Source organism: Acromyrmex echinatior, chromosome 4, assembly GCF_024713525.1.
Source record: "Acromyrmex echinatior isolate Ae372 chromosome 4, ASM2471352v2, whole genome shotgun sequence".
NCBI classification, from domain to species: Eukaryota; Metazoa; Arthropoda; class Insecta; order Hymenoptera; family Formicidae; genus Acromyrmex; species Acromyrmex echinatior.
In genome coordinates, this window is record NC_141855.1 from 9,860,223 (window position 1) to 9,882,158 (window position 21,936).

The 21,936-nt window shown below is 38.6% G+C and overlaps 1 protein-coding gene and 1 long non-coding RNA gene across 4 annotated transcripts in view; one reads left to right on the plus strand and one right to left on the minus strand.

Annotated features, from left to right (window-relative positions):
* Window positions 1-17,566, minus strand: LOC105152375 (uncharacterized). Of its 2 annotated transcripts, XM_011066622.2 has the most exons (6): window positions 17,199-17,566; window positions 14,902-15,048; window positions 6,478-6,521; window positions 6,276-6,402; window positions 5,253-5,648; window positions 1-4,857 (listed from the first exon to the last, which is right to left on the minus strand). In XM_011066622.2, exons 2-6 carry the CDS (start codon window positions 14,959-14,961, stop codon window positions 4,198-4,200), a joined length of 1,287 nt encoding a protein of 428 aa, XP_011064924.2. In that variant the 5' UTR covers window positions 14,962-15,048; window positions 17,199-17,566; the 3' UTR covers window positions 1-4,197. The 2 variants fall into 2 exon arrangements, with proteins under 2 accessions (XP_011064924.2, XP_087262197.1); XM_087406071.1 differs by lacking the exon at window positions 17,199-17,566 and having other exon boundaries at window positions 14,902-16,298.
* Window positions 16,325-21,936, plus strand: part of LOC147909958 (uncharacterized) — a 22,870-nt gene continuing 17,258 nt past the window's right edge. For both annotated transcript variants that reach the window (XR_015545057.1, XR_015545056.1), the window contains exon 1: window positions 16,325-16,705. This is a non-coding gene — a long non-coding RNA (uncharacterized LOC147909958). The remainder of the gene's footprint in view (window positions 16,706-21,936) is intronic.

Below are 21,936 nucleotides of genomic sequence, written 5' to 3' on the forward strand. Positions count from 1 at the left end.
TTCAAGTAGAGATTTTATTGAAATATAAGGAATCTGTACCAGACAGAACTAAAATTACCGTTGAATTTGGTACTACCGGGGTTCACGTATCGTATATGCCTGCGTAGTCACTGCGTTATCGTTTCATGTCTTTTTTTTCATCTCCCTTTTCTTTTTTTTTTTCTTTATCAGTATAAGTAGTCTGAATATATTTATAAGTACAGAAACAATATCGAAGATACGCGCACAGTCTATCTTGAAGTTCTAAAGCTAAGAAAAGGATTTCTCTCTTTTTTTTCTCTATAGCTCTATTAGTTGCAATTTTACATTTACAACTAAAGGGGTAGGGGGAGGAGGGTGTTTCCGCGTCTCTTTATCTATGTACAACTGATAATTCAAAGATTTATATAAGCCATCCTTCTCACACATGCTCCGCCCGTCACAGCGAAACGTACAAGTATCATTCAAACTATGTATGTACAATTTTCTTTTACAGGAAACGCTTTCCATATGAATATATACAGTGGTTTACGTTACACAACAATTGAAATGTATACTTCAATCTTCCGCATTGATAATTATAACGAATATGTCAATCTAAATCTTATGCGAATGGCCCCCGTTTAAAAACAAAAGGAACAAACACGCACATAGATCTCTTTGATCTGTTTTCCAAGAGAAGTCGGAATTTCCTTTTTAGACAAATTTCTGTAAAATCTCATTGTGTCCCAACGACCATTGGGACATGCGATGACGCAGTAAATCGTGCTAGATGCAGGAAATAACGTCTTGCCGAACACGCTCACAAAATAAGACACACCGCATATATATAATACATTCTAATTACAACTATATTAAGGACGTAGAAACCTAAAAGTTCTCGTATTAATTATAATAAATAACGTATATATATATATATTTAAATTTAACACGTATCATGCATGTTAAATATATATTAACGCATTTAATATATATTTAAATATATACTTACGCGTTTAATATATATTCAAATATATACTTACGCGTTTAATGTATATTTAAATATATATTTATGCGTTTAATATATATTTAACCCGAGAAACTCTTTTTCTTTACATAACACTATCCATAGCAGGGGCCCTACCATGTTGTAGTCTTCTGCTCCATCAAGTAACCACATCGCGCTTTAGCGATGCTGTATGTGTCTATATATGACAAGAAATTCCAAAGCAAGTACTGAGACATTGGTCTAATTTCGCTAATTTCAAATTTAATTTCTGTCCCTATAAATATACCAGAAAGAAGCATATATATTAAACATTTTATTCATTTGCAAATAAATGAATGCAAGCATAATTTTCACTTGTATTTGGTCACCTAAATATAGAACGAAACTATGTTGTTAACGTATTTGTACTTGAAACACACAAAACATCTTCTGAAGAATATTCTATTATATCAGCATAAAGTCCTGTGCACAATAAAAGGAATAAGGAATGAAGAATAAACCATTTCAACCTATCAGAAACCGTGTACTCCGATGTATCCGATTTCTGATAGATTAAAATCGTTTAATTGCCATTTGAATGTTGACCGTCACAATGAAACGGTTGTACTGAATTTATATCACTAAATATGAATAATTTGCGGATTCTTTGTCTTTCGACTTTGATTGATTTTTGATCACATCCTTCATGGCTATATGAATTTTTATCTGTTATTCGTTGCCACTGGAATTGTCAATCATTGCCAATAGAATAAGGAAATTGAGTTGCCACTCTACCATCTCGCTATGAAGAAGTGAGAATTTTACAACATACGTTCGGACATACTGATGATGGCCCGGAAGTAGGCCGAAACGTTTATGCGTAATTATACTATAGTTTTTCGACAATAAATGATTTTTATTTTCGCACTAACAACCGCGCAAAAAACTCTCATTAGCCCTTATTTGTTTTTGTTTTTTTAAAATCTTTATTCTTAATTCCTTATTCCTGTTATTGTGCGCAAGACCTAAAGAAAAAATTATTACAAAAATTATTAGTTTATTGTATTGTCGTATTTCTTTTCATCATTTTTCACACATATTTTTCGAATTAAATTCAGTAATTGCTCGAATTTCTTTATTCTTTCTCACGTGGCTTCTTTAACATCGCAATATTTGCTCCGTATAGAAGCAAATGTCAAAGAGATAATCATTGTCAGGAAACATCATTGATAATTGGAGAAAAAAATCAATCTTCGATAAAAAAAATAATTAAAGAAAATAAAAATATATAAAAAATGAGAAAACGATACTGTATTCCAAAATAGTATGTTGTTTTTTTCAATTTAAGAGGAAGAAAAACTTTTAACTGTCTCAATCTGTTGAGACAGTTAAAGACACACAACGACAATCATGGCATCATAATCTATTCGCAAATTATAAATTTTTTCAATTATTTATTTTTCTGAGAGTTTATAAATTTTTTCTCACAAATCAGAGAATAAAATTTTCATTTAACAAACATAAATAACAAGAAGGAGCTACGAACCAGATTTTTACGTATTTCATTTAAAATTTTATTTATGTTTATAAATGAAAATTTTATTCTCTGATTTGTGAGAAAAAAATCTATAAATTCTCAGAAAAATAAATAATTGAAAAAATTTACAATTTGCGAATGATTGCTTGATTCCATGGTTGTCATTCATTCATTTGAAATATATAAAAATTTGGCTCTCTCTTTTGTAATTTGGCCCTTCTTGTTATTTATGTTTGTTTATTATTATTATTATTATTATTGAGCTATTATATGATTTTATCTTTATTTCTATTTATGTATCTGAGTGAGTCTTAAACTTTACTGATAGGAGCGTTTACCGTGGGAAAGAATTGATGACGCGCGCATTGTAAACGGAATAATGATAAATGTAATAATGAGAAGATTTATTAATGCAATCTATATGATTGAAAGGCGCCTAATACATCATACAGCATCACTAAAAACGAGGTAACAGTATACGTAGCGTGTAAATATAATCAGATGTTGAATACAATTAGATTTGGATTGTTGTACTAATTTCAACGCGCCTTTATCATCAAAGGAACATCCTCTTATTTGGTGATATTTGACAATCGGAATCTACAAATAAAATGAATTCACTAAGAGATATGCAATAATTTCGCGGAACTGTCACGATCGATATATGTTGGATTTTCTACACTAAATAAAAATAATTATATACCAAGAGAGAATATACACAAAATCGAATAAAACATTCGATAGCATCGAAATGCATCTATCGTTAAATTGATATCGCGAATTAGTTCAAGTCGAACCAAGAAAATGCATCACCACTGATAATGATTGAAATATTGTGCGCAATTGTGTTTCCTCCGAATCGAATGACATTTTGTAATCGCCTGAAATTCTTGAATCATACACTTTCTTACATACATTCAAAATATAATTTACACATTTTTCTTTCGCGATACTCTATTTTCCAGCACGTAGCAAAATATTCACCGATGAATAAGATACAACATTGTGACGTGTTGAAAACCATTTTTTTCCCTTCAAAATAACTCGGAACATCTCCCCCCAAATTGCTTCCATGAAGCAGTTTCAGTATTCTAAAAATGAATTAGAAAAATATTTTTTTTCCTAAGTATCTCGTGTATATAATATATATCCCATAGTGTAAAAACAAAAGTTGAAGATTTTTACTTTATAGCATTCTCTTAGCGTTCTAAGACAAGCAAATAATAAAATCAACTAGAAGATATATTATCCTCTGCCTTCCAGATCTTCAGCGTGTAATTAAAATCTACCAAGCATTTTAAAATATATCATGATAGCAGTATGATGTATACTCGGTAATGAATATCATACCGGCATTGTCTAGTCTTTACAATCAATTTACATAAAATCGTTCACAATGATCTATCTGGACACAACGATCAATTTTCAGTTAAAAAAAAATCCTCATGTAGTGAAGTCTGATTGATCTTTGTTTCAGCATCTGTTTGATATTCTTGGAATTCCAATTGGTGCTCCAAGATCTTTACGCGATACTTTCGCGATTTTCATTGCGATATTTAACATGATGTCTTCATATATCACAAGACAAAATTTAATTTGCTTGATATCCTGACAACATCCAACGAATGAAAATAATTTATATTTACATATTGTGATTCAATACAGAACGGACATTCCCGTTACAGGACCATCAAAAATGTTAGATTCTTGAAGCTCAAAGAGTTTCTTTGGGATCTCTTTCTCGAAAGAAACCTTTTTCAGTCTTGCATTCCCTGATGGTAACGGTTTTCAAATTAACAGTAACGTCTGTAATAAATACTTGATCCGCCACGGGGTTTCTCGCGTGCCAATAATCCGTGCCGGGATTCGTGAGTGGAACATAAATCTCTGACCTTGAAATCTCGGTTTGTTTGACGCTTGAACTATTATTATTGTTGTTATTGTTATTATTATTATTATTATTATTATTATTATTGTTGTTGTTATTAGTATTATTATTAGGGCTATGGTGTCCATTCACGACAGTGTGTAACCTGTTGTTATTAGTGTAAGAGTCTGTGGGACTGGGTGATTTGTGACCGTTCGCTTTGTCAGCAGCAACTGCACCATTCGATTTATCCAGCTTTTGCTCCGATAATTGCTTCTTCTTTGTTGTGACTTGCTCCAAAGGTGTATCTATCTGAGGAGACAGCGGTGCCGGTGGTGCACGCGGGAGAGAGGGTGGCGGACCATGAGGTACATCAGCTTCGGGACGCTTTTTGTCCTGTACTGCTGGCGCCGGTGTCGTCGGCACTGCTGGCAGAGGTTCTTCCGGTGTCGATTTCACGCTGGAGGATGATGGCCTTCTTTGATTTTGTCCGTTGGCTTTGTGACTCTATAATGTAAAATGTAAATCTTGCTTTTATATCAATCAGGAAGATACAACATCAAAATGCCATTATTGGTATTTTTAGGTATTATGTGTTTCCCTTTTGAATGCTTTTGTGTATCCATTAGCCACACTTTTATCATTTTATAATCTAAATGGATGGCAATTCATGTACACAAGGTAAAAAAATTTTTATATATCAATTAGATTAGTTTTTAAGTTTTTGCTGCAATATTAATTAGTTTGAGTTTTATTTATGTATTTTTAATTTGTTACATGTATTGTATATAAAACATTGTTTTAATCCCATATCACAATTTTAGTATTATAATTTAATTTTAATAGTATTAAAAACGTAATGATAATGAGTTGTATAATTATATATAATTATCGAAACTTACATAAGATGGATTTGTGGGGTTGTTTTTCAAAGGCAATAACCGAGGAACTTTGCTCGGAGGTGGACTACCACTGCCACTACTAGGACTACTCGTAATTGTTACGCCAATCTTGCCAGATCGACTAAGAACTTCCGCCTTCCTTTTCATACGTTCTTTTCTAGGCAATAGAGGTATGTCCATACTACTGACTGAACTGTCAGAATCGACGCTGAACGTTGATGCTAATTCTGGCGACTCATGGCTATCTAAGGAACTTGGGAGGGTGTCCTCATCAGGAGCTACTGGATTTAAACGAGATGCTGAAGTGCTGCCCGTCGTCGATTCATCCTGACTGTCTTCGCCTATTCTTTCGTCTCCGCCAGGTTCCTCATCGACAACAAGATTAGACAGTTGTTCCTGAAAATGAAGATATCGTCGATTAAATTGCAAAACAATTAATGTGCAAAAACATGTTTCTAATCCAACTTGATGATCCTCTCGAGGTTAAGTTACGACTATTTTACAAAATGAAGAAAGATTTTATGAGCAGCTATACTCAGCGGAGAACACCATAAAGTTCGCCAAGATACTAAGCTATTAAAGTGATTCAGTGTAATGAGGAAGTGATAAATAGTCTCTTGAGGTATCTTCGTACCAAAAATATGATACCAACATATAAATTATATATACACACAAAATTGCGAAAATTGCAAAATGGGATTAAATAGAGGATTTTTCGATTCAATTTAGTTAAATCAATTATATATATATATATATATATATATATATATATATATACACACAATATATATCTGATAATGGAATTTTTGTTAGAGATAACTAATACTCAATTTAATATAATGAGTGATCTATGTAAAATGACGAACTACAGATTACGGATGTATAAGAAAATATTATTTATTTTAAATAAAATATTGTTGTATTGTTTGATTTAATTATGGCACTTTGCTCAATTTTAACGCGATTGTTAAAGTCATTTATTTGAAAAAGAAAAGTTTTTATTACGAAAAAATATATTCTTACGCTGTATCTAGTATCCCTTCGCCTTGGCCTTCTGGTGGGTATTACATCTGCACCTTTTTGGCTTTCCTCATACAATTCGATTAATCTGATGTCCAAAATATTTTCTTCCGGTTCCCACGTGTTATATCTAAAATACAAGAAAAATTACATCTCAGTTACGAACGTCATCCATTTAATTACAGACTTTCGATTTCGTACTCACTTTTTGCTCCATCCTTTCCATTTGACAAAATACTCGATCTTGCCCTAAAAAAAAGAAAAGGATTATCAATTATAGAGTTGTCAATCATGGTTTTCAACAATACGTGTTTTAATGAACGAGAAATTAAGCTGAAATAAAAAAATTCTCGAATTTTAATTCAAACCGAAATATAAGAGAATAAAGAGAAATTATTGAATCGTTTAATACAATTACATTGACGGTAAATATGAGCGTCAACGCGTTGAGCGACACGTGAAGCAGCGTGCGCGAGTTGTCATTTCATTATTCTCAATTATCGCGACGTTACCACGTGGATATCTGTCTATTCCAAAAGAATAGCAATGAAATTATATTTCTAAAAATGCAATGAGATACGTGGATATATGTGTAAAATATTAATAAGTAATAAATAGCTGTATGGAAAAATAAAAAACTTTTGTATCTTCTATTATAGAAATAAAAAAGAAGTTTGGATAATGTTTACTTTTTTTTCTACAAAGATATAGTAAACATTTTATTTTGTGATGTGACGATTCAACATCGATCTTTATAACATTGTTTTCCTCATGCATTCGCTATTGACGCGTAATTAACGCATTAATCACTTTCACAATTATCCGTAATTAGGCTCTACCAGTTACGCATCAACGTCAGAATTATACCATTGCGTGCACGTGTTGCGCATCGTGCGCATGTCGGACAGATCACACGTCGATAAGATCTGCCCATCGATAAGAGCCGACTCGCTTATCAGCGCACGTAATTATAGGCCAAAGCGCGATAATTAATAGCGGGAGATGCGTTGTGAATTGTCTCGTAAGATCCTTCACATGTTTTGTCAATTGCCAGACAGATCAAATTGAGCGTGGAAGTTCGATTCGCCGTTAATCAATGAGTTAAGGGTCGACAGGAGAAACTAAGAAGATCTCTAGTTAAAGACGAATTTCTTTATGAAATTATGGCTCAAATACTGGATGATTTTGTTCGAAAAAAAGGTAAAATAAAAATCTGTTCTGATATCTCACCTCAATGTGTACTATAGTGTAGTCCAGGTACACATAATTTTATTATTAAAAAATTTTCAAGAATTAATTTGTAAAATCCGACTCTGTACGCACCTTCGCAGCTTCGAAAAAAGAAATCAAGAAGGTTTTATGATATAATATTACTTCTTGAAGATAAAATATAGCATAAAAACATGTATGCACCGTAAATAAGGAGCATACCATTTTATTTATTAAAATGTTTTCAAGAATAAAATTGCAAAATTTTATTTTTTAATAGGCTTCGTAGCTTTATAAAATATAAGCTAAAACGAGTTTCATGGAAAAATGTTGCTTTTATGAGACAGTATATGGGAAAGTCTGATAGAATACAGATATATAGCTGCACAAATGAGGTGTAAATGAGCTTGTCACTCCTGTCGATCCTTACCAAGTTGAGATAAACGAATAGAATGCACATTTATTTATTCTGGGATCTAACGAGATAAAAATATAAAAAAGAAATTATTACATAAGAACCAATCGTTAAGAAAGAAACAGTGAAAAAAATTGAGTCAATTCAGTTTAAAAATCACTGAATTTTTAATAAACGTATTTTAAAACATTTAGAATAAATCTTACTCTGAAGAGTAAAATCTTATTCTTAAGATTGAAAATTGAGCCACTCTTTTTCGAGACTGATTCAATCTCTTTAGAATGAGATTCCACTCTAAAGAATTTAGAGAGTATAGAGTAAATGTAGTTATAATTGCTTAGCATATGAATTCGCTCGCATATCGAGGGCAGCAGGATGTTTCCTATCTAAATATTCGTGTAACTATTGCGGTTATTCGAGAAACTTCAACAGAAATTGTACTGTTTCGCAACAACTAGAGATGATATTTCACATAGTTTAATATATCAATGTTTGACGAGTAACAATAATATAATTGATAATTGATAATAATTATTTGAATTGTTTCTCAAATAATCAATTATAATAAATGTATACATATATGTGAATATTCAGACAGGAATCTCATGTCTTGGAAATCTCATGCTCTGATTTGCACGGAAATTTATGTGTAACAAATGTTATTAGAAAAAGGATAAAAAAAAGAATAAATTTCAACCTTAATGTTAATTTTGTCTTTATTAATTTTAGATTAAGTTTAATTTTGTTTTCTAGATGATATATATTTTAATTGAACTGAGAAGCGACGTGTTTCATTGAATTCCACGAATCAGAAAAGTCCATCTTAAAATTTTCTCGTTTGAAAATTAGAAAGAAGTGTGAACATTTTCATGCTTTAATACTAAAATTTTACATTAATAACAATTTTTACAAGCGGCAACAACAACACATCAAACTAAGTTTACGCCAACTTGCGTTAAATATGAATTAACGTATATTCCATCTCTACATACATTTAATTTTAATCGTTTTATTATAACAAATTATTGTCATTATTTAAAATAACAACATGTCGTATAGTAACAGAAACTTTCCTTTTAAACGCCATTGCACGTAAAAGTCGTAATCGTAAGATCATAAAAAGCGATAAATTGATTGGCTACTGCGTCGAGGCCAAGCATTGTCACGTCCTTTACGCAGAAGTAACACAAGTGAAACATCATAACCTCAAAGCCACGCATCATAGACGCAAGTTTTCGATCCGTCGAAAGATTGCGATGAACATCTTATCCTTATGATCATCAATCGAAAGACAGTCATATGACTTACCGTTTGCCTCGTAGATTATCAATTTATCGCTTTTTATGGTCTTATGACTAATATTTTTATACAACCTTAACTAATAACACCACTTAGATCGACTATATCTCAAGCTGAAGAGTATTACTCTATATATAAATACTGAATCGCCCGAAAAAGATCTTTTCCTCTTTTAATTGTAATACTTGTGTGTGTGTGTGTGTGTGTGTGTGTGTGTGTGTGTGTGTGTGTGTGTGTGTGTGTTTGATTTAAACAAAACTTTAGAAAAAGTATCTATATTATAAAAGACCCATTAATTTTTTTATTATTTCTTTTGCCATAAATATATAAACGGAACGCAGTATCATCTTGTCTCTGGCGCCAACAAGTTCACCTCAGTGAAGTTAACACCTTATGTTTAAAAAAATGAAATTTTCACAGTTCCGAATGCATTCCTAAGGATGTCTTTATTTAATTCGCAAATCAAAATGTAGTTCACAAATGCTGACGCAGAATGACGATCATCGCACGCAAGATAAACACAAATAGAGATCAACCATAGACAGCCAGTCAAAGAAAGATTACAACATTTCTTTTTTGATGAGTTTCGGAATCTACTCACCGAGCGATTGGTTCTTCTTATTCATGGATTTAATAAGAACCAATCGCTCGGTGAGTAGGCTGCATTCCGAAACTCATCGAAAAAGAAATGTTGCAATCTTTCTTTGACCGGCTATACACAATGAAGAAAACAAATGCAAATTTTCATTCTGCGTTTGCGTTTGAAAACTACGTTTTGCGAGTTGCGAATTATGTAGAGGCGGCACCTTAAGGCTGGGTTCTACCTTTCGATAAACTTTAGTTCACTGTCTTACTTTCTTACTCTTTTGTTTATCTAAATTTTAATAGGTAAATTATCACATAAGTTTATCTGAAGATGGAACAACCGGCTCTAAGAAGTTCCCGTCCGAAACACAGAACAAAAACTCACGATGTCTTTTAAACTATTAAGCCTATTCTACAATGTGCTTTTTATTTTTTATTTTGTGCTTTTTGCTATTTTTTACATCTTGTCTTTTTACTTCTTATCCGGTTTTTTGTTTTATATCGCTCGATATGAAAGTTAACAAACTTTGGAAGAAACAGGAAACACGTAGTAAGAAATGCAATTGTCGATAAAACGGTTGCAAAGAGAGAAAAAAGCAAGAGCTAAAAAGCAAGAAACAGGAAACAAAGAGCACATTGTAGAATAGGATTTAGTTCTAACCACGGAATGAAAAGAAGAAGACCAACTCGAGGATGAAACGTGGGCTCGAAACATGACTTCGGAAAATACATGCAAAATCGCAGAAAAACAGGATGATGCGATTTTTAGTGCCGTTGCGGAAAAAATTGAAAGTACATACCACATGATAACGCGTATAGAATACACATGTATGCAATTTTTTTTTAAAAGCAGAAATTCCAATTTGTATAAAATTTAATTTTATTTGATTAAATAGTAAAATGCATTAATATTTATTGAAAAATACATACATGCATGCATAGTCATAAATTATTATTAAATTATCGTTTTTTAACTTATCGACATCAAAAAACTTTGAAATTGAAAAAAACAAAACGGAACTTGAGTGACAACTTTCCTTCTCAGAATATATTCTACGCATGAAAATACACAAACGTACAGAATCACAGAAAAATGGGAGGAAAAATATTTATCAAATCCTCTAAGTAGACAGTTTTCTCCAACAGGAGCGCTCGAATTTGTTCTTCTGTATAGCGCTTTTCCGAAGCCAGAAATCGAGCTCAACTTTTTTGTGGCCGGCCGCTTGAGTTTGATCTCCTTCTTTTTACTCCGTGATCTTAGCGCTTTGAATGCTAATAACTTTTGATACAACTCTTGGGGTGCTATTCAGAACTGTCGACAGAACTGCTGGAACGTTCAAAAATTTTTTAACCTTCTGCAGTTAAATAATCTGACTTTCAAAAAATCGCCATATCTCTTAAATTGTTGGTCCTATCTTTCGTTAAAACTCTTGGGATGCTACCTATAACTGTCGACAGAACTGCCGGAACTTTTACAAAATTTTCACCTCTCTCAGATGTTAGAAATTTTTCAATCCGACATACGAAATATTGCTCATCTCTTAAACCGTTGGTTCTGGCAGTTCTGTCGATAGTTCTGGATAGCAGTCTACGAGTTCTATCAAAAGTCATTAGTATTCAAAGCGCTAGGAGCTAGGACCGATAATTTAGAAGATATCGCGATTTTTTGTTTTGCGTTTTGTGAAGTTGGCATTCTACAATTTTTATACTTTTCGATTTTTTTATGTTAATTTGCCAGAACTATTTTTCATTTTGAATAGAAACTCCAGAACTCTTCGGGATGCATTCGGAACTATAACAAAAATTTCATTTTTTAAAACATGAGATGCCAATTTCACAGAGATAACGAGCCCCTGGTCCCCTATCCTATCCTCGCGTTTCTAGAACCAATAAAAATATGAAAAAAAGCGAGCGAGAGCGAGAGAGAGAGAGAGAGAGAGAGAGAGAGAGAGAGAGAGAGAGAGATCTCGCTTGAGCGGTTGGAAAACGCGTGAATTTTCCGAAACCATCTCGTGGCGTAAAGCACGGTCGATAGCACGACCGGCTACGTCGATGTTCGATAGGCAGCTCACCTATTGGCGGTGGGCCAATAACAGAAACGGCACGCCGCTGCCCCATCGCGATGCACAGGCGTGACAGTTGGAAAACAATGACACGCGCGATACGTCGCGAAACGCGGCACGAATGAAACCCTACGAATGAAGCTGGCGGATGACATGATCGACATGATAACACGGAGCAGGTTGTCGTCCCTTCGCAGGACACCGTTACCCGATATTGTTACGTGTCGATAACGTAACAATCGTGTCATCAATTCGCGGGAGAAAATGCGCTTTATGACGCTTTACACGTCATTTCACGAGTTCGATTTGTTTGGTTTTCAAAACCAAACGGTGAAACGGCGATCCTCGATACGAACAGACGACGCAGGGCGATTTAAATTGCATCGGAGGAAAGAAAATCTCGCGAATGCGACCCGAATAAAATATCGTAGGATCTTTTCTCCAAGTAGTTTATCAGTTTCGGTGCTAAATTAGAGTTTAACTTTCCGCGAAAATAAACGAATATTCAGCGTTTCCTTGTTTTAATTTAATTTCATTTTAATAAATAAAAAAATTATTTTTTTATAACTGAACTAGTATATAAATACACACTGCATTTAAAATAGGTATATAATTAAAATTTGAAGAAAGCAAAAATGAAATTTCTAGTGCAGTCCAGTACTGCAATAAATAAAATTTTAAAAATCTTTATTATTTGGAGAAATTCATGAAAATAATAAATTCCGCAAACATAAAAGCTTGCTGACTTTGATTGTGCAGCAATTCGAATGCTTGAATGGTCACGCGAAAGACTAGCACTACATTGAATCCACAAAATCATAAAGGAGTAATGCCCATGTCACACTGAAAAAAACTACACTGAAAAAAAATATAGTCAATTTTAATAAATATTTAGTTGAATACTGTCAACTAAATATTTATTAAATATAAAGATATATTTATTTGATTTAACAATCATTTTTTTGTTGAACAAATATTTACTTAAATAAATGTTTAGTTGGCAGTATTGAACTAAATATTTATTAAAATTAACTATATTTTTTTCTCAGTGTACGCATTGGAAGATTGAGGATTGCACATTGAAGATTAGAATTCGACCAATCGAAATTATCTACTATACCAATAGATAATTTTAATTTTAATTTGTTTTGTTCCGATTGACTGAATTCTAATCCTTGAATTCCAATTCACAATCCTTGATTTCCAATGCGTAAAGTGACACGGACATAAGAAAAGAATTAGATTACCCCGGATATACAATAGATTTTTAAGCCTTAAGCCATAAAGAATGGACGAATCACAATCGATTATTTTCCTCGCATTCGACTGTAGTTGGTCAATTTCTTACGTTAGGGTTTAAAACATCATATTATAGATCTGGACTTACGCATTGAAGATTGAGATTGGAGATTGAAATTTGACCAATGAGGACAAAGAAATTTTAACTCCTCGAAATCTTCAATTCGCAATTCTTAATCTCCAATGCGTAGTGTGACATAAGACAATTTCACATTGTTTATATTATATTGTTTACATTATTTCGTGTGTTCTTAATTCTTTATGTCCAGCAGTTTATCTTCTTCGCGATTTCCGAATGGCGTGAAAAAAAAATGATTTATGCAAATTTTGCAAAGAATTTTATAGATAATTTTTGCGTTCGCGGCATTGCGCTCTGCGGCGCACATTTCATGTCATAGAAATACGCCATCGGCTGCTACCAGCTGATCGCCATGCCATACGGAGCCTTTCTCCTATCCGTCAGCGAACCCACCGTTGTCCGCCTCCGGAGACTCCCGTTATCCAGAAATTGTATAGTCTGTGTCAGAATACGTGGTTGGGATACCTTCTTTTAGTAGTTCTCTAGTAGCTCTCTCAATTTGGTTTTAAGAGGATAATAATAAAATGCAACCAAACGTATTCATGTATTCACCAAGATTATCATATTGTTTCAATGAAGCGTGAAACTATAATAATGAAAGTTCCTTCCTATATCGTTCATGATTACATGATTGTTTCTATTGCCTTTAATGGATGCGAGCGACTATTTATTAAACGTAATCGATTTGTGTTCATTTTCACCAATATAGATTAATTTTAATCTCGATTTAATCTCTTTTGTATGCTATAAGTCTTAAGTTGAATCGAGGTTAAAGTTCAACCTACGTTCAAGAGAAAAAACAACTTTGTAACTGTAAGATTCTTTAATATAATTGGTTTAGATCCAGTAAGGAACTAAAGACAAAAGATCAATTATATCATTATACTGAGCCATTGATGAAGACGATTATTAGAGATTACATGTATATCTAATTATGTTTTTAATTATTAAACGTACGATAAAAATAAGAAAAATGCTTATCAGAGTTGTTAGGAGCATCAAATCAATATCAAATTAAATTTGGAGGGTTGGTAGAGTATTTCAAATTGATTATGTTGAAAGTCTGAAAGTAATCGAAACGCATATTTTTGAGATAAATTTATTTAAAATACGTATATATGTGTTAATCTAATATCTAACTTTGACCAGAATTGATGCTTCTCGTATTAAATTGATCTATTTATTTTTTGCTCCCTCTCTCTTTCTCGCAGCTTTTACGTTTAAAATAACGGAGAACGTTTCGAGACAGAGACAAGCCGTTATTATTCCTCTTGTCAACGTGTCGTAACGTAACGGGGCGCGGAATCGCGGTTTCGTTAACGGGAGCGAATCGATAATCTCACGATGGCAAAATCGGTGGATCGATCAGTGACAATCGATCTTCAAACATGCTCTCGGCAATATGATAAAAGTACACAACGTGAATGGCATTGAATAACCAGGTAACGACCTGTACCTGTCGGCGCGTAATGTCCGATATCGCGAGTCGTAAAAGCATTTAGCGTCGTGGAAGAAGCGGCAGCCGCGCGAAGCCGGCTGTCAGCGAAAGAGAGAACGAAGAAGAAAAAAAAGAGAAAGAGGCGCGAGGTAGGAGAAGGGAGAGATAGAGGGGGCGGTAACGGCGCGCGGATGGATTCCGCCTGGTAGCGCCATCTGGAGGCGGCCGCACGCGATACTAACCCGCTTTTCCCTCTTTTTCGTGATCCGCTCCGCGGCGTAAACCCTGTCACCCAGCTCCATGGCTCGACACGATGACGGAGCGGTCTTTAATCCTGACGTTCTGGATAATCCTCGATTGGTTTATAGTTGCGTATCACGTGCGGTATCCTGCGAAACACCATATGTAAACCGGTGCGCAACACACACCGGCGCGACGGCAGGCGGATCGATCACAGACACGTGCGCATGTATATATACACCCACACCCACACACACACATACAACGCACGCGCGCGCGGGTGCGTGTCAATTGAGAGCGATCACTGTATGCACGTGCGTCACGTCGAGTCGCGTCGCGTCGTGCGAGACGACGATGATCGTCCACTCCGATCGATCGTACCTTCGAAGCGCGAACCGCGGGCACCGGCATGCGCTGCGTGCAGCAGTTGAGAGACACGTGCGCGATTACCACGTGGCGCGATCGTGTCTATGAACGGAGACGTCTTTGCGATGATCGGAGTATCAGTTCGTTCGCGACTCCGCGTCGCGCATTGTCGGACATGCGTTGTCAGTCGCGACGCGTCGCCGTCGTCGTCATCCGTATCTGTACGGGCGACGTGACGTAGCTTGGCATCGCCCGATTCCTGCGAATCTTCCCTTTTTCCGCGAAGCGATCGGTCGCCAAGTCGTTTTACAGACGAGTGCTATTTCAGCGATGTGACGGAGGAAACAGGGCACGAGACGGAGCGCGCGATGTTTTTCGAAAAGCCAGTAGGAGCGGCGATCACGGCGAGCGAGATCGACGAATTCGCGCGTCCCATCGGAAAAAAGGAGGCAAGCAGCGAGCCCCGATGTGCGATTTTCAGCTTGGTCCGTGCGAACGTACGAGTATGTACGTATACCCGCAGGATACGCGGACTATTTCTCCGCGATCGTCGATCTTGTTATTCGACGAACGACGGTGAGTTCCGCTGGTTGTGATCGAGCGCGAGCGCGAGCGCGCAGCCGCAGCGATGAGCTACCGGCGTGGAGCGACGCACGTTTTTCCTCCTCGTCGTCGTTGTCGTCGTCGTTTGCTTGTCGCTGCTGCCACCCGTCGTCCGTAATCGCCGTGCCGTTCGGGTAAGATCGGACTACTCGCTTGTACGTGACGTCAGCGACTCCCCCTCACGTCGTAAACACCAAACATGGCCGTCGTACGGATATACGCTGGTCGAGTGCGTCCTAGGCTGAACGCGTAAACTGGCCGCAATACGAGTTGCCGCGGGTCGCGGTTATGCGCAGGTAACGCGCAATGACATTCGCGGGCCCCACGACGTACCCACGTATGCTACGGTTCGCGAATATCCGTGTACCGGAGCGATCGACTCGCGGCGTCTGACGCACTCTACGGATCGAGGCCGACTAGAGACGAGGTCTGCCGAACACCCCTCGCAAGCCTAGTGGACTCGCCCGATCCGTTCGAGGTAAGGAGAGGAGAGGGGATAGAGAGGCAGAGAAAGAGTACGACAGGGGAAGGGAGAGGTTCTCAACGGTACGTGCGGCATGAGCGCGCGCGCGCGCGCGCGAGAGAGAAACCCGAGGAGGGAGAGAACGAGAGCACGATTGAGTTGATCGAGGACGAGAAGAGGCAAGGGGTCGGGGATGAGGAAGAGTAAGCGTAATGGAGGAAGAAAAGAGAGACGGCGCGACCAAGAGCACCGTCCTCGGAACAAGAAAGCCTTTGGCCTGCCTGCCCTGTTTGCTAGCCTGCCTGCCTGCCTGCCTGCTTGCCTGCCAGCCAGCGAGCCAGCCAACCAGCCAGCCACCCCAAGTTCCCTTCTAGGTACGTGTATGCGCGCGCGTTTGTGTGCGAGGGCAGTCGGTGCGACGTTGCCAAGTCTATTTCATCGATAGCGCCGCACCGCAAATGTCACTGTGGCGTACCACCGCAACGACGATGATCGCGAGAGTTCGTACGCGACGTGACGACGCCACCGTTTGTACGGCAGTAACGCCAACAGTTCGCGATTCTCCACCTTCGGCGAACGAGTCGAAATCGATCGATCGACGACAACGACAACGACGACGCCGCCGCCACACGCTCTCTCTTCCTTTCGAGTCGAAACTTCGCGTGTCTCTGTTCCTCTTTCCGGCGGCCTCGCGCCGCACCGTACAATACACTACGTACGCGTATTCGCGCTTACGACATCCGGCAACACCGCATCCTCCTGCGACGTTCTGTCACATACACATGTATACGTTCCACTGTATTCGACACGCACGCGCGCGCGCAAACGCACACACACACACACACACATACACACATGCATACACACCACTGCGCACGGCGGTTCGTAGTAAGGCGCTGTGTATCCCTGCGGGCGGTTTGAACACTGACGTTCGAAAACGAGCGAAAGCGAGCACGCTGTTTCACTAATTTCCGAAAAACACGAGAGCGTCAAGTGTGGAACACACGCGCACCGAGCACTCGATGCCCGACACCTTTTTTTCCTATCCTGTCCTGTGACGAGAGAAACGCGTGTTGCCTCAACGGATCCCGAAACGAGAGTGTCCTCTCCTGCGCGGACGGGCGCACAGGGAGAGCGCGCGCGAACAGGACGGAGAGTGCCCACCGCTCTGGTGCGAGCGAGATGCCACGGTCCGCGGGTAGGGCGGGGGTATATGGGGAACCGTCTTCTCCCGTCCTCGGCGTAAATAACGGGATAAAAAACTCCCGGCGAGAACTGCCGATTGGTCGAACCCGTAAGGCGCCACCGATGTCCCGAGCCCCACTCCTTACGCGCGTCCAATCAACGCTTGGTACGGCCCACTCCGGTTTCCCCTCGACGCGTCGCGAAGGCGGGCATTACCGACGAACCCATCGGCCGCATTCGGACTCTCCCTCTCCCCTCCCCCATTCTCCTCCCCTGGACGATCGCGTTGTGTAAAGTCTCCGGTGTTTCTCTCGGTGAGAGAGAGCCTGTCGCCCCCCTCCCTCCCTCCCCTACCCTCCTCCCCCCACCTCTTTTCCACATCGAGAAGAGAGACAGAGGCAGAAGTGGGTTCCCTCTCCCTTCCCTTTACCCTTCTCGCACTTCCCCTGACGCAGGAAAACCCGAATAGCGGAGCGCGCGGCTACCGTGCCATCGAGGGGGCCTCTCTCTTTCTATCTTCTCGTCGCCGAACGAACGACCGTGTAAAGCCGTATGAGACGCGAAGCGTGTGTACCGGCCGCGAAGGGCGGGCACATAGACGAGGGACGCGGACGGACGACGGGAAGGGACGTATATAGTCGCGCGCGAGCGCGCGTGTATATAGGCGCATGAGATCGTACACACGTATGCACACACATATACATGGATCGCGTTGTGCCGCGCCGTCGTCGTCGTCATCGCCGTCGCCGTCGCTGCCGCCGCCGTCGCCGCCGCCGCCACCACCGCCGCGCTCCCCCTTCCCTTGCGCAGTCCCACGTCGGTGGCCGACCACCGTCGGTATTGAAATATCCTGGCCCTGGAGAGCCAAGTAGCTGTGCGGCGATGCCGCTTCTTTTCATGACCGCTACATCGCGCGCGCGATTCTCTTCTCCCATACTCTCGCTTTATTCACTGTTTCTTCTCTCTCTCTCTCCCTCCCTCCCTCCCTCCCTCCCTCCCTCCCTCCCTCCCTCCCTCCCTCCCTCCCTCCCTCCCTCCGACTATACACCTCTTTCCTTTTCTCATTCTCTTTGTGTTGATATCTTTCCCGACTCCTGCGCCTCCGACCTCGCAACCCTCTTTCTTCTCAACCCTCAGCGTATTCGCTCTCCCGTGTCATCTCTCCGTCGCTCCCGTTTCGCACGTTCGTTCGTACCCCCTTTCAGGGTTCCGCTTCGCTCTCTTCCCCTGTTTTTCCCCCCATTAGCCCCTCCGCCCGCTCCACCTACTCGGGCGCTCCCTCCGGCACGAGACTCGCCTCCCTTCGGAGCACAATCAATCGTCGTGCACGAAACGCTGCGCAACCCCGCGAGCGATGCGTAAATTGGAAAGCGCCTGACGATCACACGCACGTTTCTCGCACTTTCGGCCGTGCTGTGTCGCGCGCGCGCGCTGTACCGAATTGCGCAACCCTGGAATACACGCGTCGCGGAGTCAGATCCACGTAGATGGCGTGTACTCGTACACGCGATCGCCCCCTTCCCCTCTGTCCCCTCCACCGTCCCGGCTGGGCCGACGTTCCCCTTTGTTCCTCGACGACGTCGACGCCCGCCGTCGCCGTCGCGCACGTCATTAATCGCAGCTTTTTTTACTGCGCCTCGCCTACTTCACCTCGTGCCTATCACGATGTTCCATTCTACCGCAATTACAGATAACATAGTTTTTTCATAGATACACAACTAATTGTGTGATCAAATGTTATAATAAGTATTATAAAATATAGAATGGATTTTCCAAAACTGAATATCCGATACGCGCAATGTTATTTGTTCGAACTTTCTTGTTGGACTATAACGAATAGTATTGAATAATTAGTATTGATTTGTATTGAATTGTTAATCAAGTATGAACAGATTTTGCTTAAGTACACAATTTTCATGTATGAAACATGACAGAGAAATATGCAAATGCATTTATATCGCATTCTTTGAGAAAAATAAAAAAATGTTATAGCAATTATTCCCATTATACGAATGATACTTTTCGGCTCGCGAAATATATATAACGATGTAGCGAATGTTAAAATATCATATTCTGTACTTAATATTTTTCTGGTAATCATGTCTAATTAATTATTGCGTGCACTCGTTTTCATAACGTGCTCAGCTTGATTTGTTTAACCTGCTTATGGAAGGAATTATACATCGATGCATCATTGTTTGTATTAATCTGACAAGCGCAAAAATTCGTCAATTATGGAAGACGGATTTACATTTGTATCATAAAATGAACATTTCTCAAATATTCATACTTTATTTCAGAACGGTCAATCAATTAAACGCAATTATGTTTAAAAATTAAACAAATATATAAAGCGCGAATTTGTCTCAGTTACGAAAAGAAGAAACGTTTTGCTTTACGATTCTTATACCTTAAAATTACTTTGTATAAATAACAAAATTACACGAGCTTATTGTGGAATTTTTCGATAATTAAAGGTAGAATCATTGACGCCTGAATGGAAAATTATGTAGCGGTTACATTGTGAAAACAAAAATACGACTCGGAAATGTCAGTCGTCTCATGATACGCGAATTAGTTACGATATCGATTTGAACTCGTTCCGTAATCTACGTCTACTATATCGCGACATACCTAATGGCTTGTAGTAACACATATTTTTCCAAAAGTGATAGACATACAATAGAAAATATGGATTGGACTACCGTGTCGATTTTTTTATCATGAAAAACATGTGACTTTTTATTGCGAAAAACACACTTTTGTGCAGCTGCTACGATAACCAATACTAAACTATTAAATATAACACTGTCCATTAAGGCAGCAAAAGGTTTTGTTGTTTTCTCCACCACGCTTTCTTATAAATAAAATTGAAAAACTGAAATTTTTTGAGAAAGTCATTGAAATATTTTTTTCCGTGGAAAGAATATATACTAAAGTTCTGTGATTTTGCTTCGATTTCACTGAAATTCTCAATTTACTTTGACACGACAAATTCCTCGCGTCAACCTGATACAATTGCAGTTAGAACTATCACTATTTAGCAATTTATTCAACGAAATTTGTCGATTTCTGTATGTTGACACTTTCTATATGTTATTTTTCTCTTATTCTTTTTATAAGCTCGTTTGTAAAAAAAAGGAATACAAATGAAACAAACGGATTCAAGATACGACGCTGTCAAAAGCTATGGAAAACGACAAAATAATCATCGTGCGAATCGATATCGTTCAAAAATCCTTTGTAGTGCAAACACGTTACAAAGGCTATACTTCGTAGCTGAGAGCGAGAGGCCCTGACACGCTTCTGCCGCGAGCGATGTCGATGGCGCGCGCGTTGCCATGCCGGGAAGCGCCCCGTGCCCTGCTTCGTGCTCCGCTCGCTCGTTAAAAGTGGCCATTTAATATCTCTGGAACGACGCGAGATATCGGGATGAAACTTTTGCCAGATCATTCTCTACCGTTTGTCATGCTTATTTATTTGGCCGAGAACCCAATCGCGCTGACAGTTTCCGCGTAAAATGCGTTCCGAGGTTCGCGCTCTGGCGATGAGACGCATGCGCCTTACGGAGAACCGACCGACGTTTTTTTTTCGACTTTTCGTCTAACAACTCCTGACGGTCGACGGACAATTTGGAGATTGCGATATGCATATATTCGAGATATTTTGTTAAGATTTAACCGACATTCGGCTTGTAGCGACATTCATCGTGTTATTCGCTCACAACAAATGAGATGGCGTCGGGAAAATATTCTTAATATAATAAGGAAATCCACGCAAAACACACGTGAGACTCACGCAGAAATTTTTTGTATTAGAAAAATAAATAAATAGCATTTACCAAATAATTGAAAATTCTAGTTTGTAATGGCAGCGTTCGATAGAAAAAGAAGCTTTGTAGCTGTGTGTATTGTGTGTGTGTTGTAAGATTTTTTAAATATAATTGACCCTTCGTGCCTCACTAGCTCTAAATGTCTAACCAATCATATTAAAGAATCTTAGGCCGGTGTTCATAGTCGAATCTTACAGCGTTTTTTACTGATCGAGCTGGTGCGCACTCAGTGCATTTTAAATTAAAGCCGTTGTACACAAATCGATGTTTAAAGATATATGTTTAATAAAAGTATAGAAATGAATTAAATATATTATATAGACGCGAAATTCTTAATACATTTTATTGTGGTATTTGATAAAATATACATTGAGTATTTTATTAATTAATAGATATTTCACTTCTATATTCAAAGTTGTCACTTTTATATTCAATATTAGGTTAGTGTACAATAGCTTTAATGTGAGCACCAGTTCTGCCAGTGAAAAATATTATTATATTCAAGACCGTTTTTAGTACAGTCTTAACAAGTTAGGAACCAATCAGAGGGCCATATTAGCGTCTTAAGACATTACTTGAGACAATCTT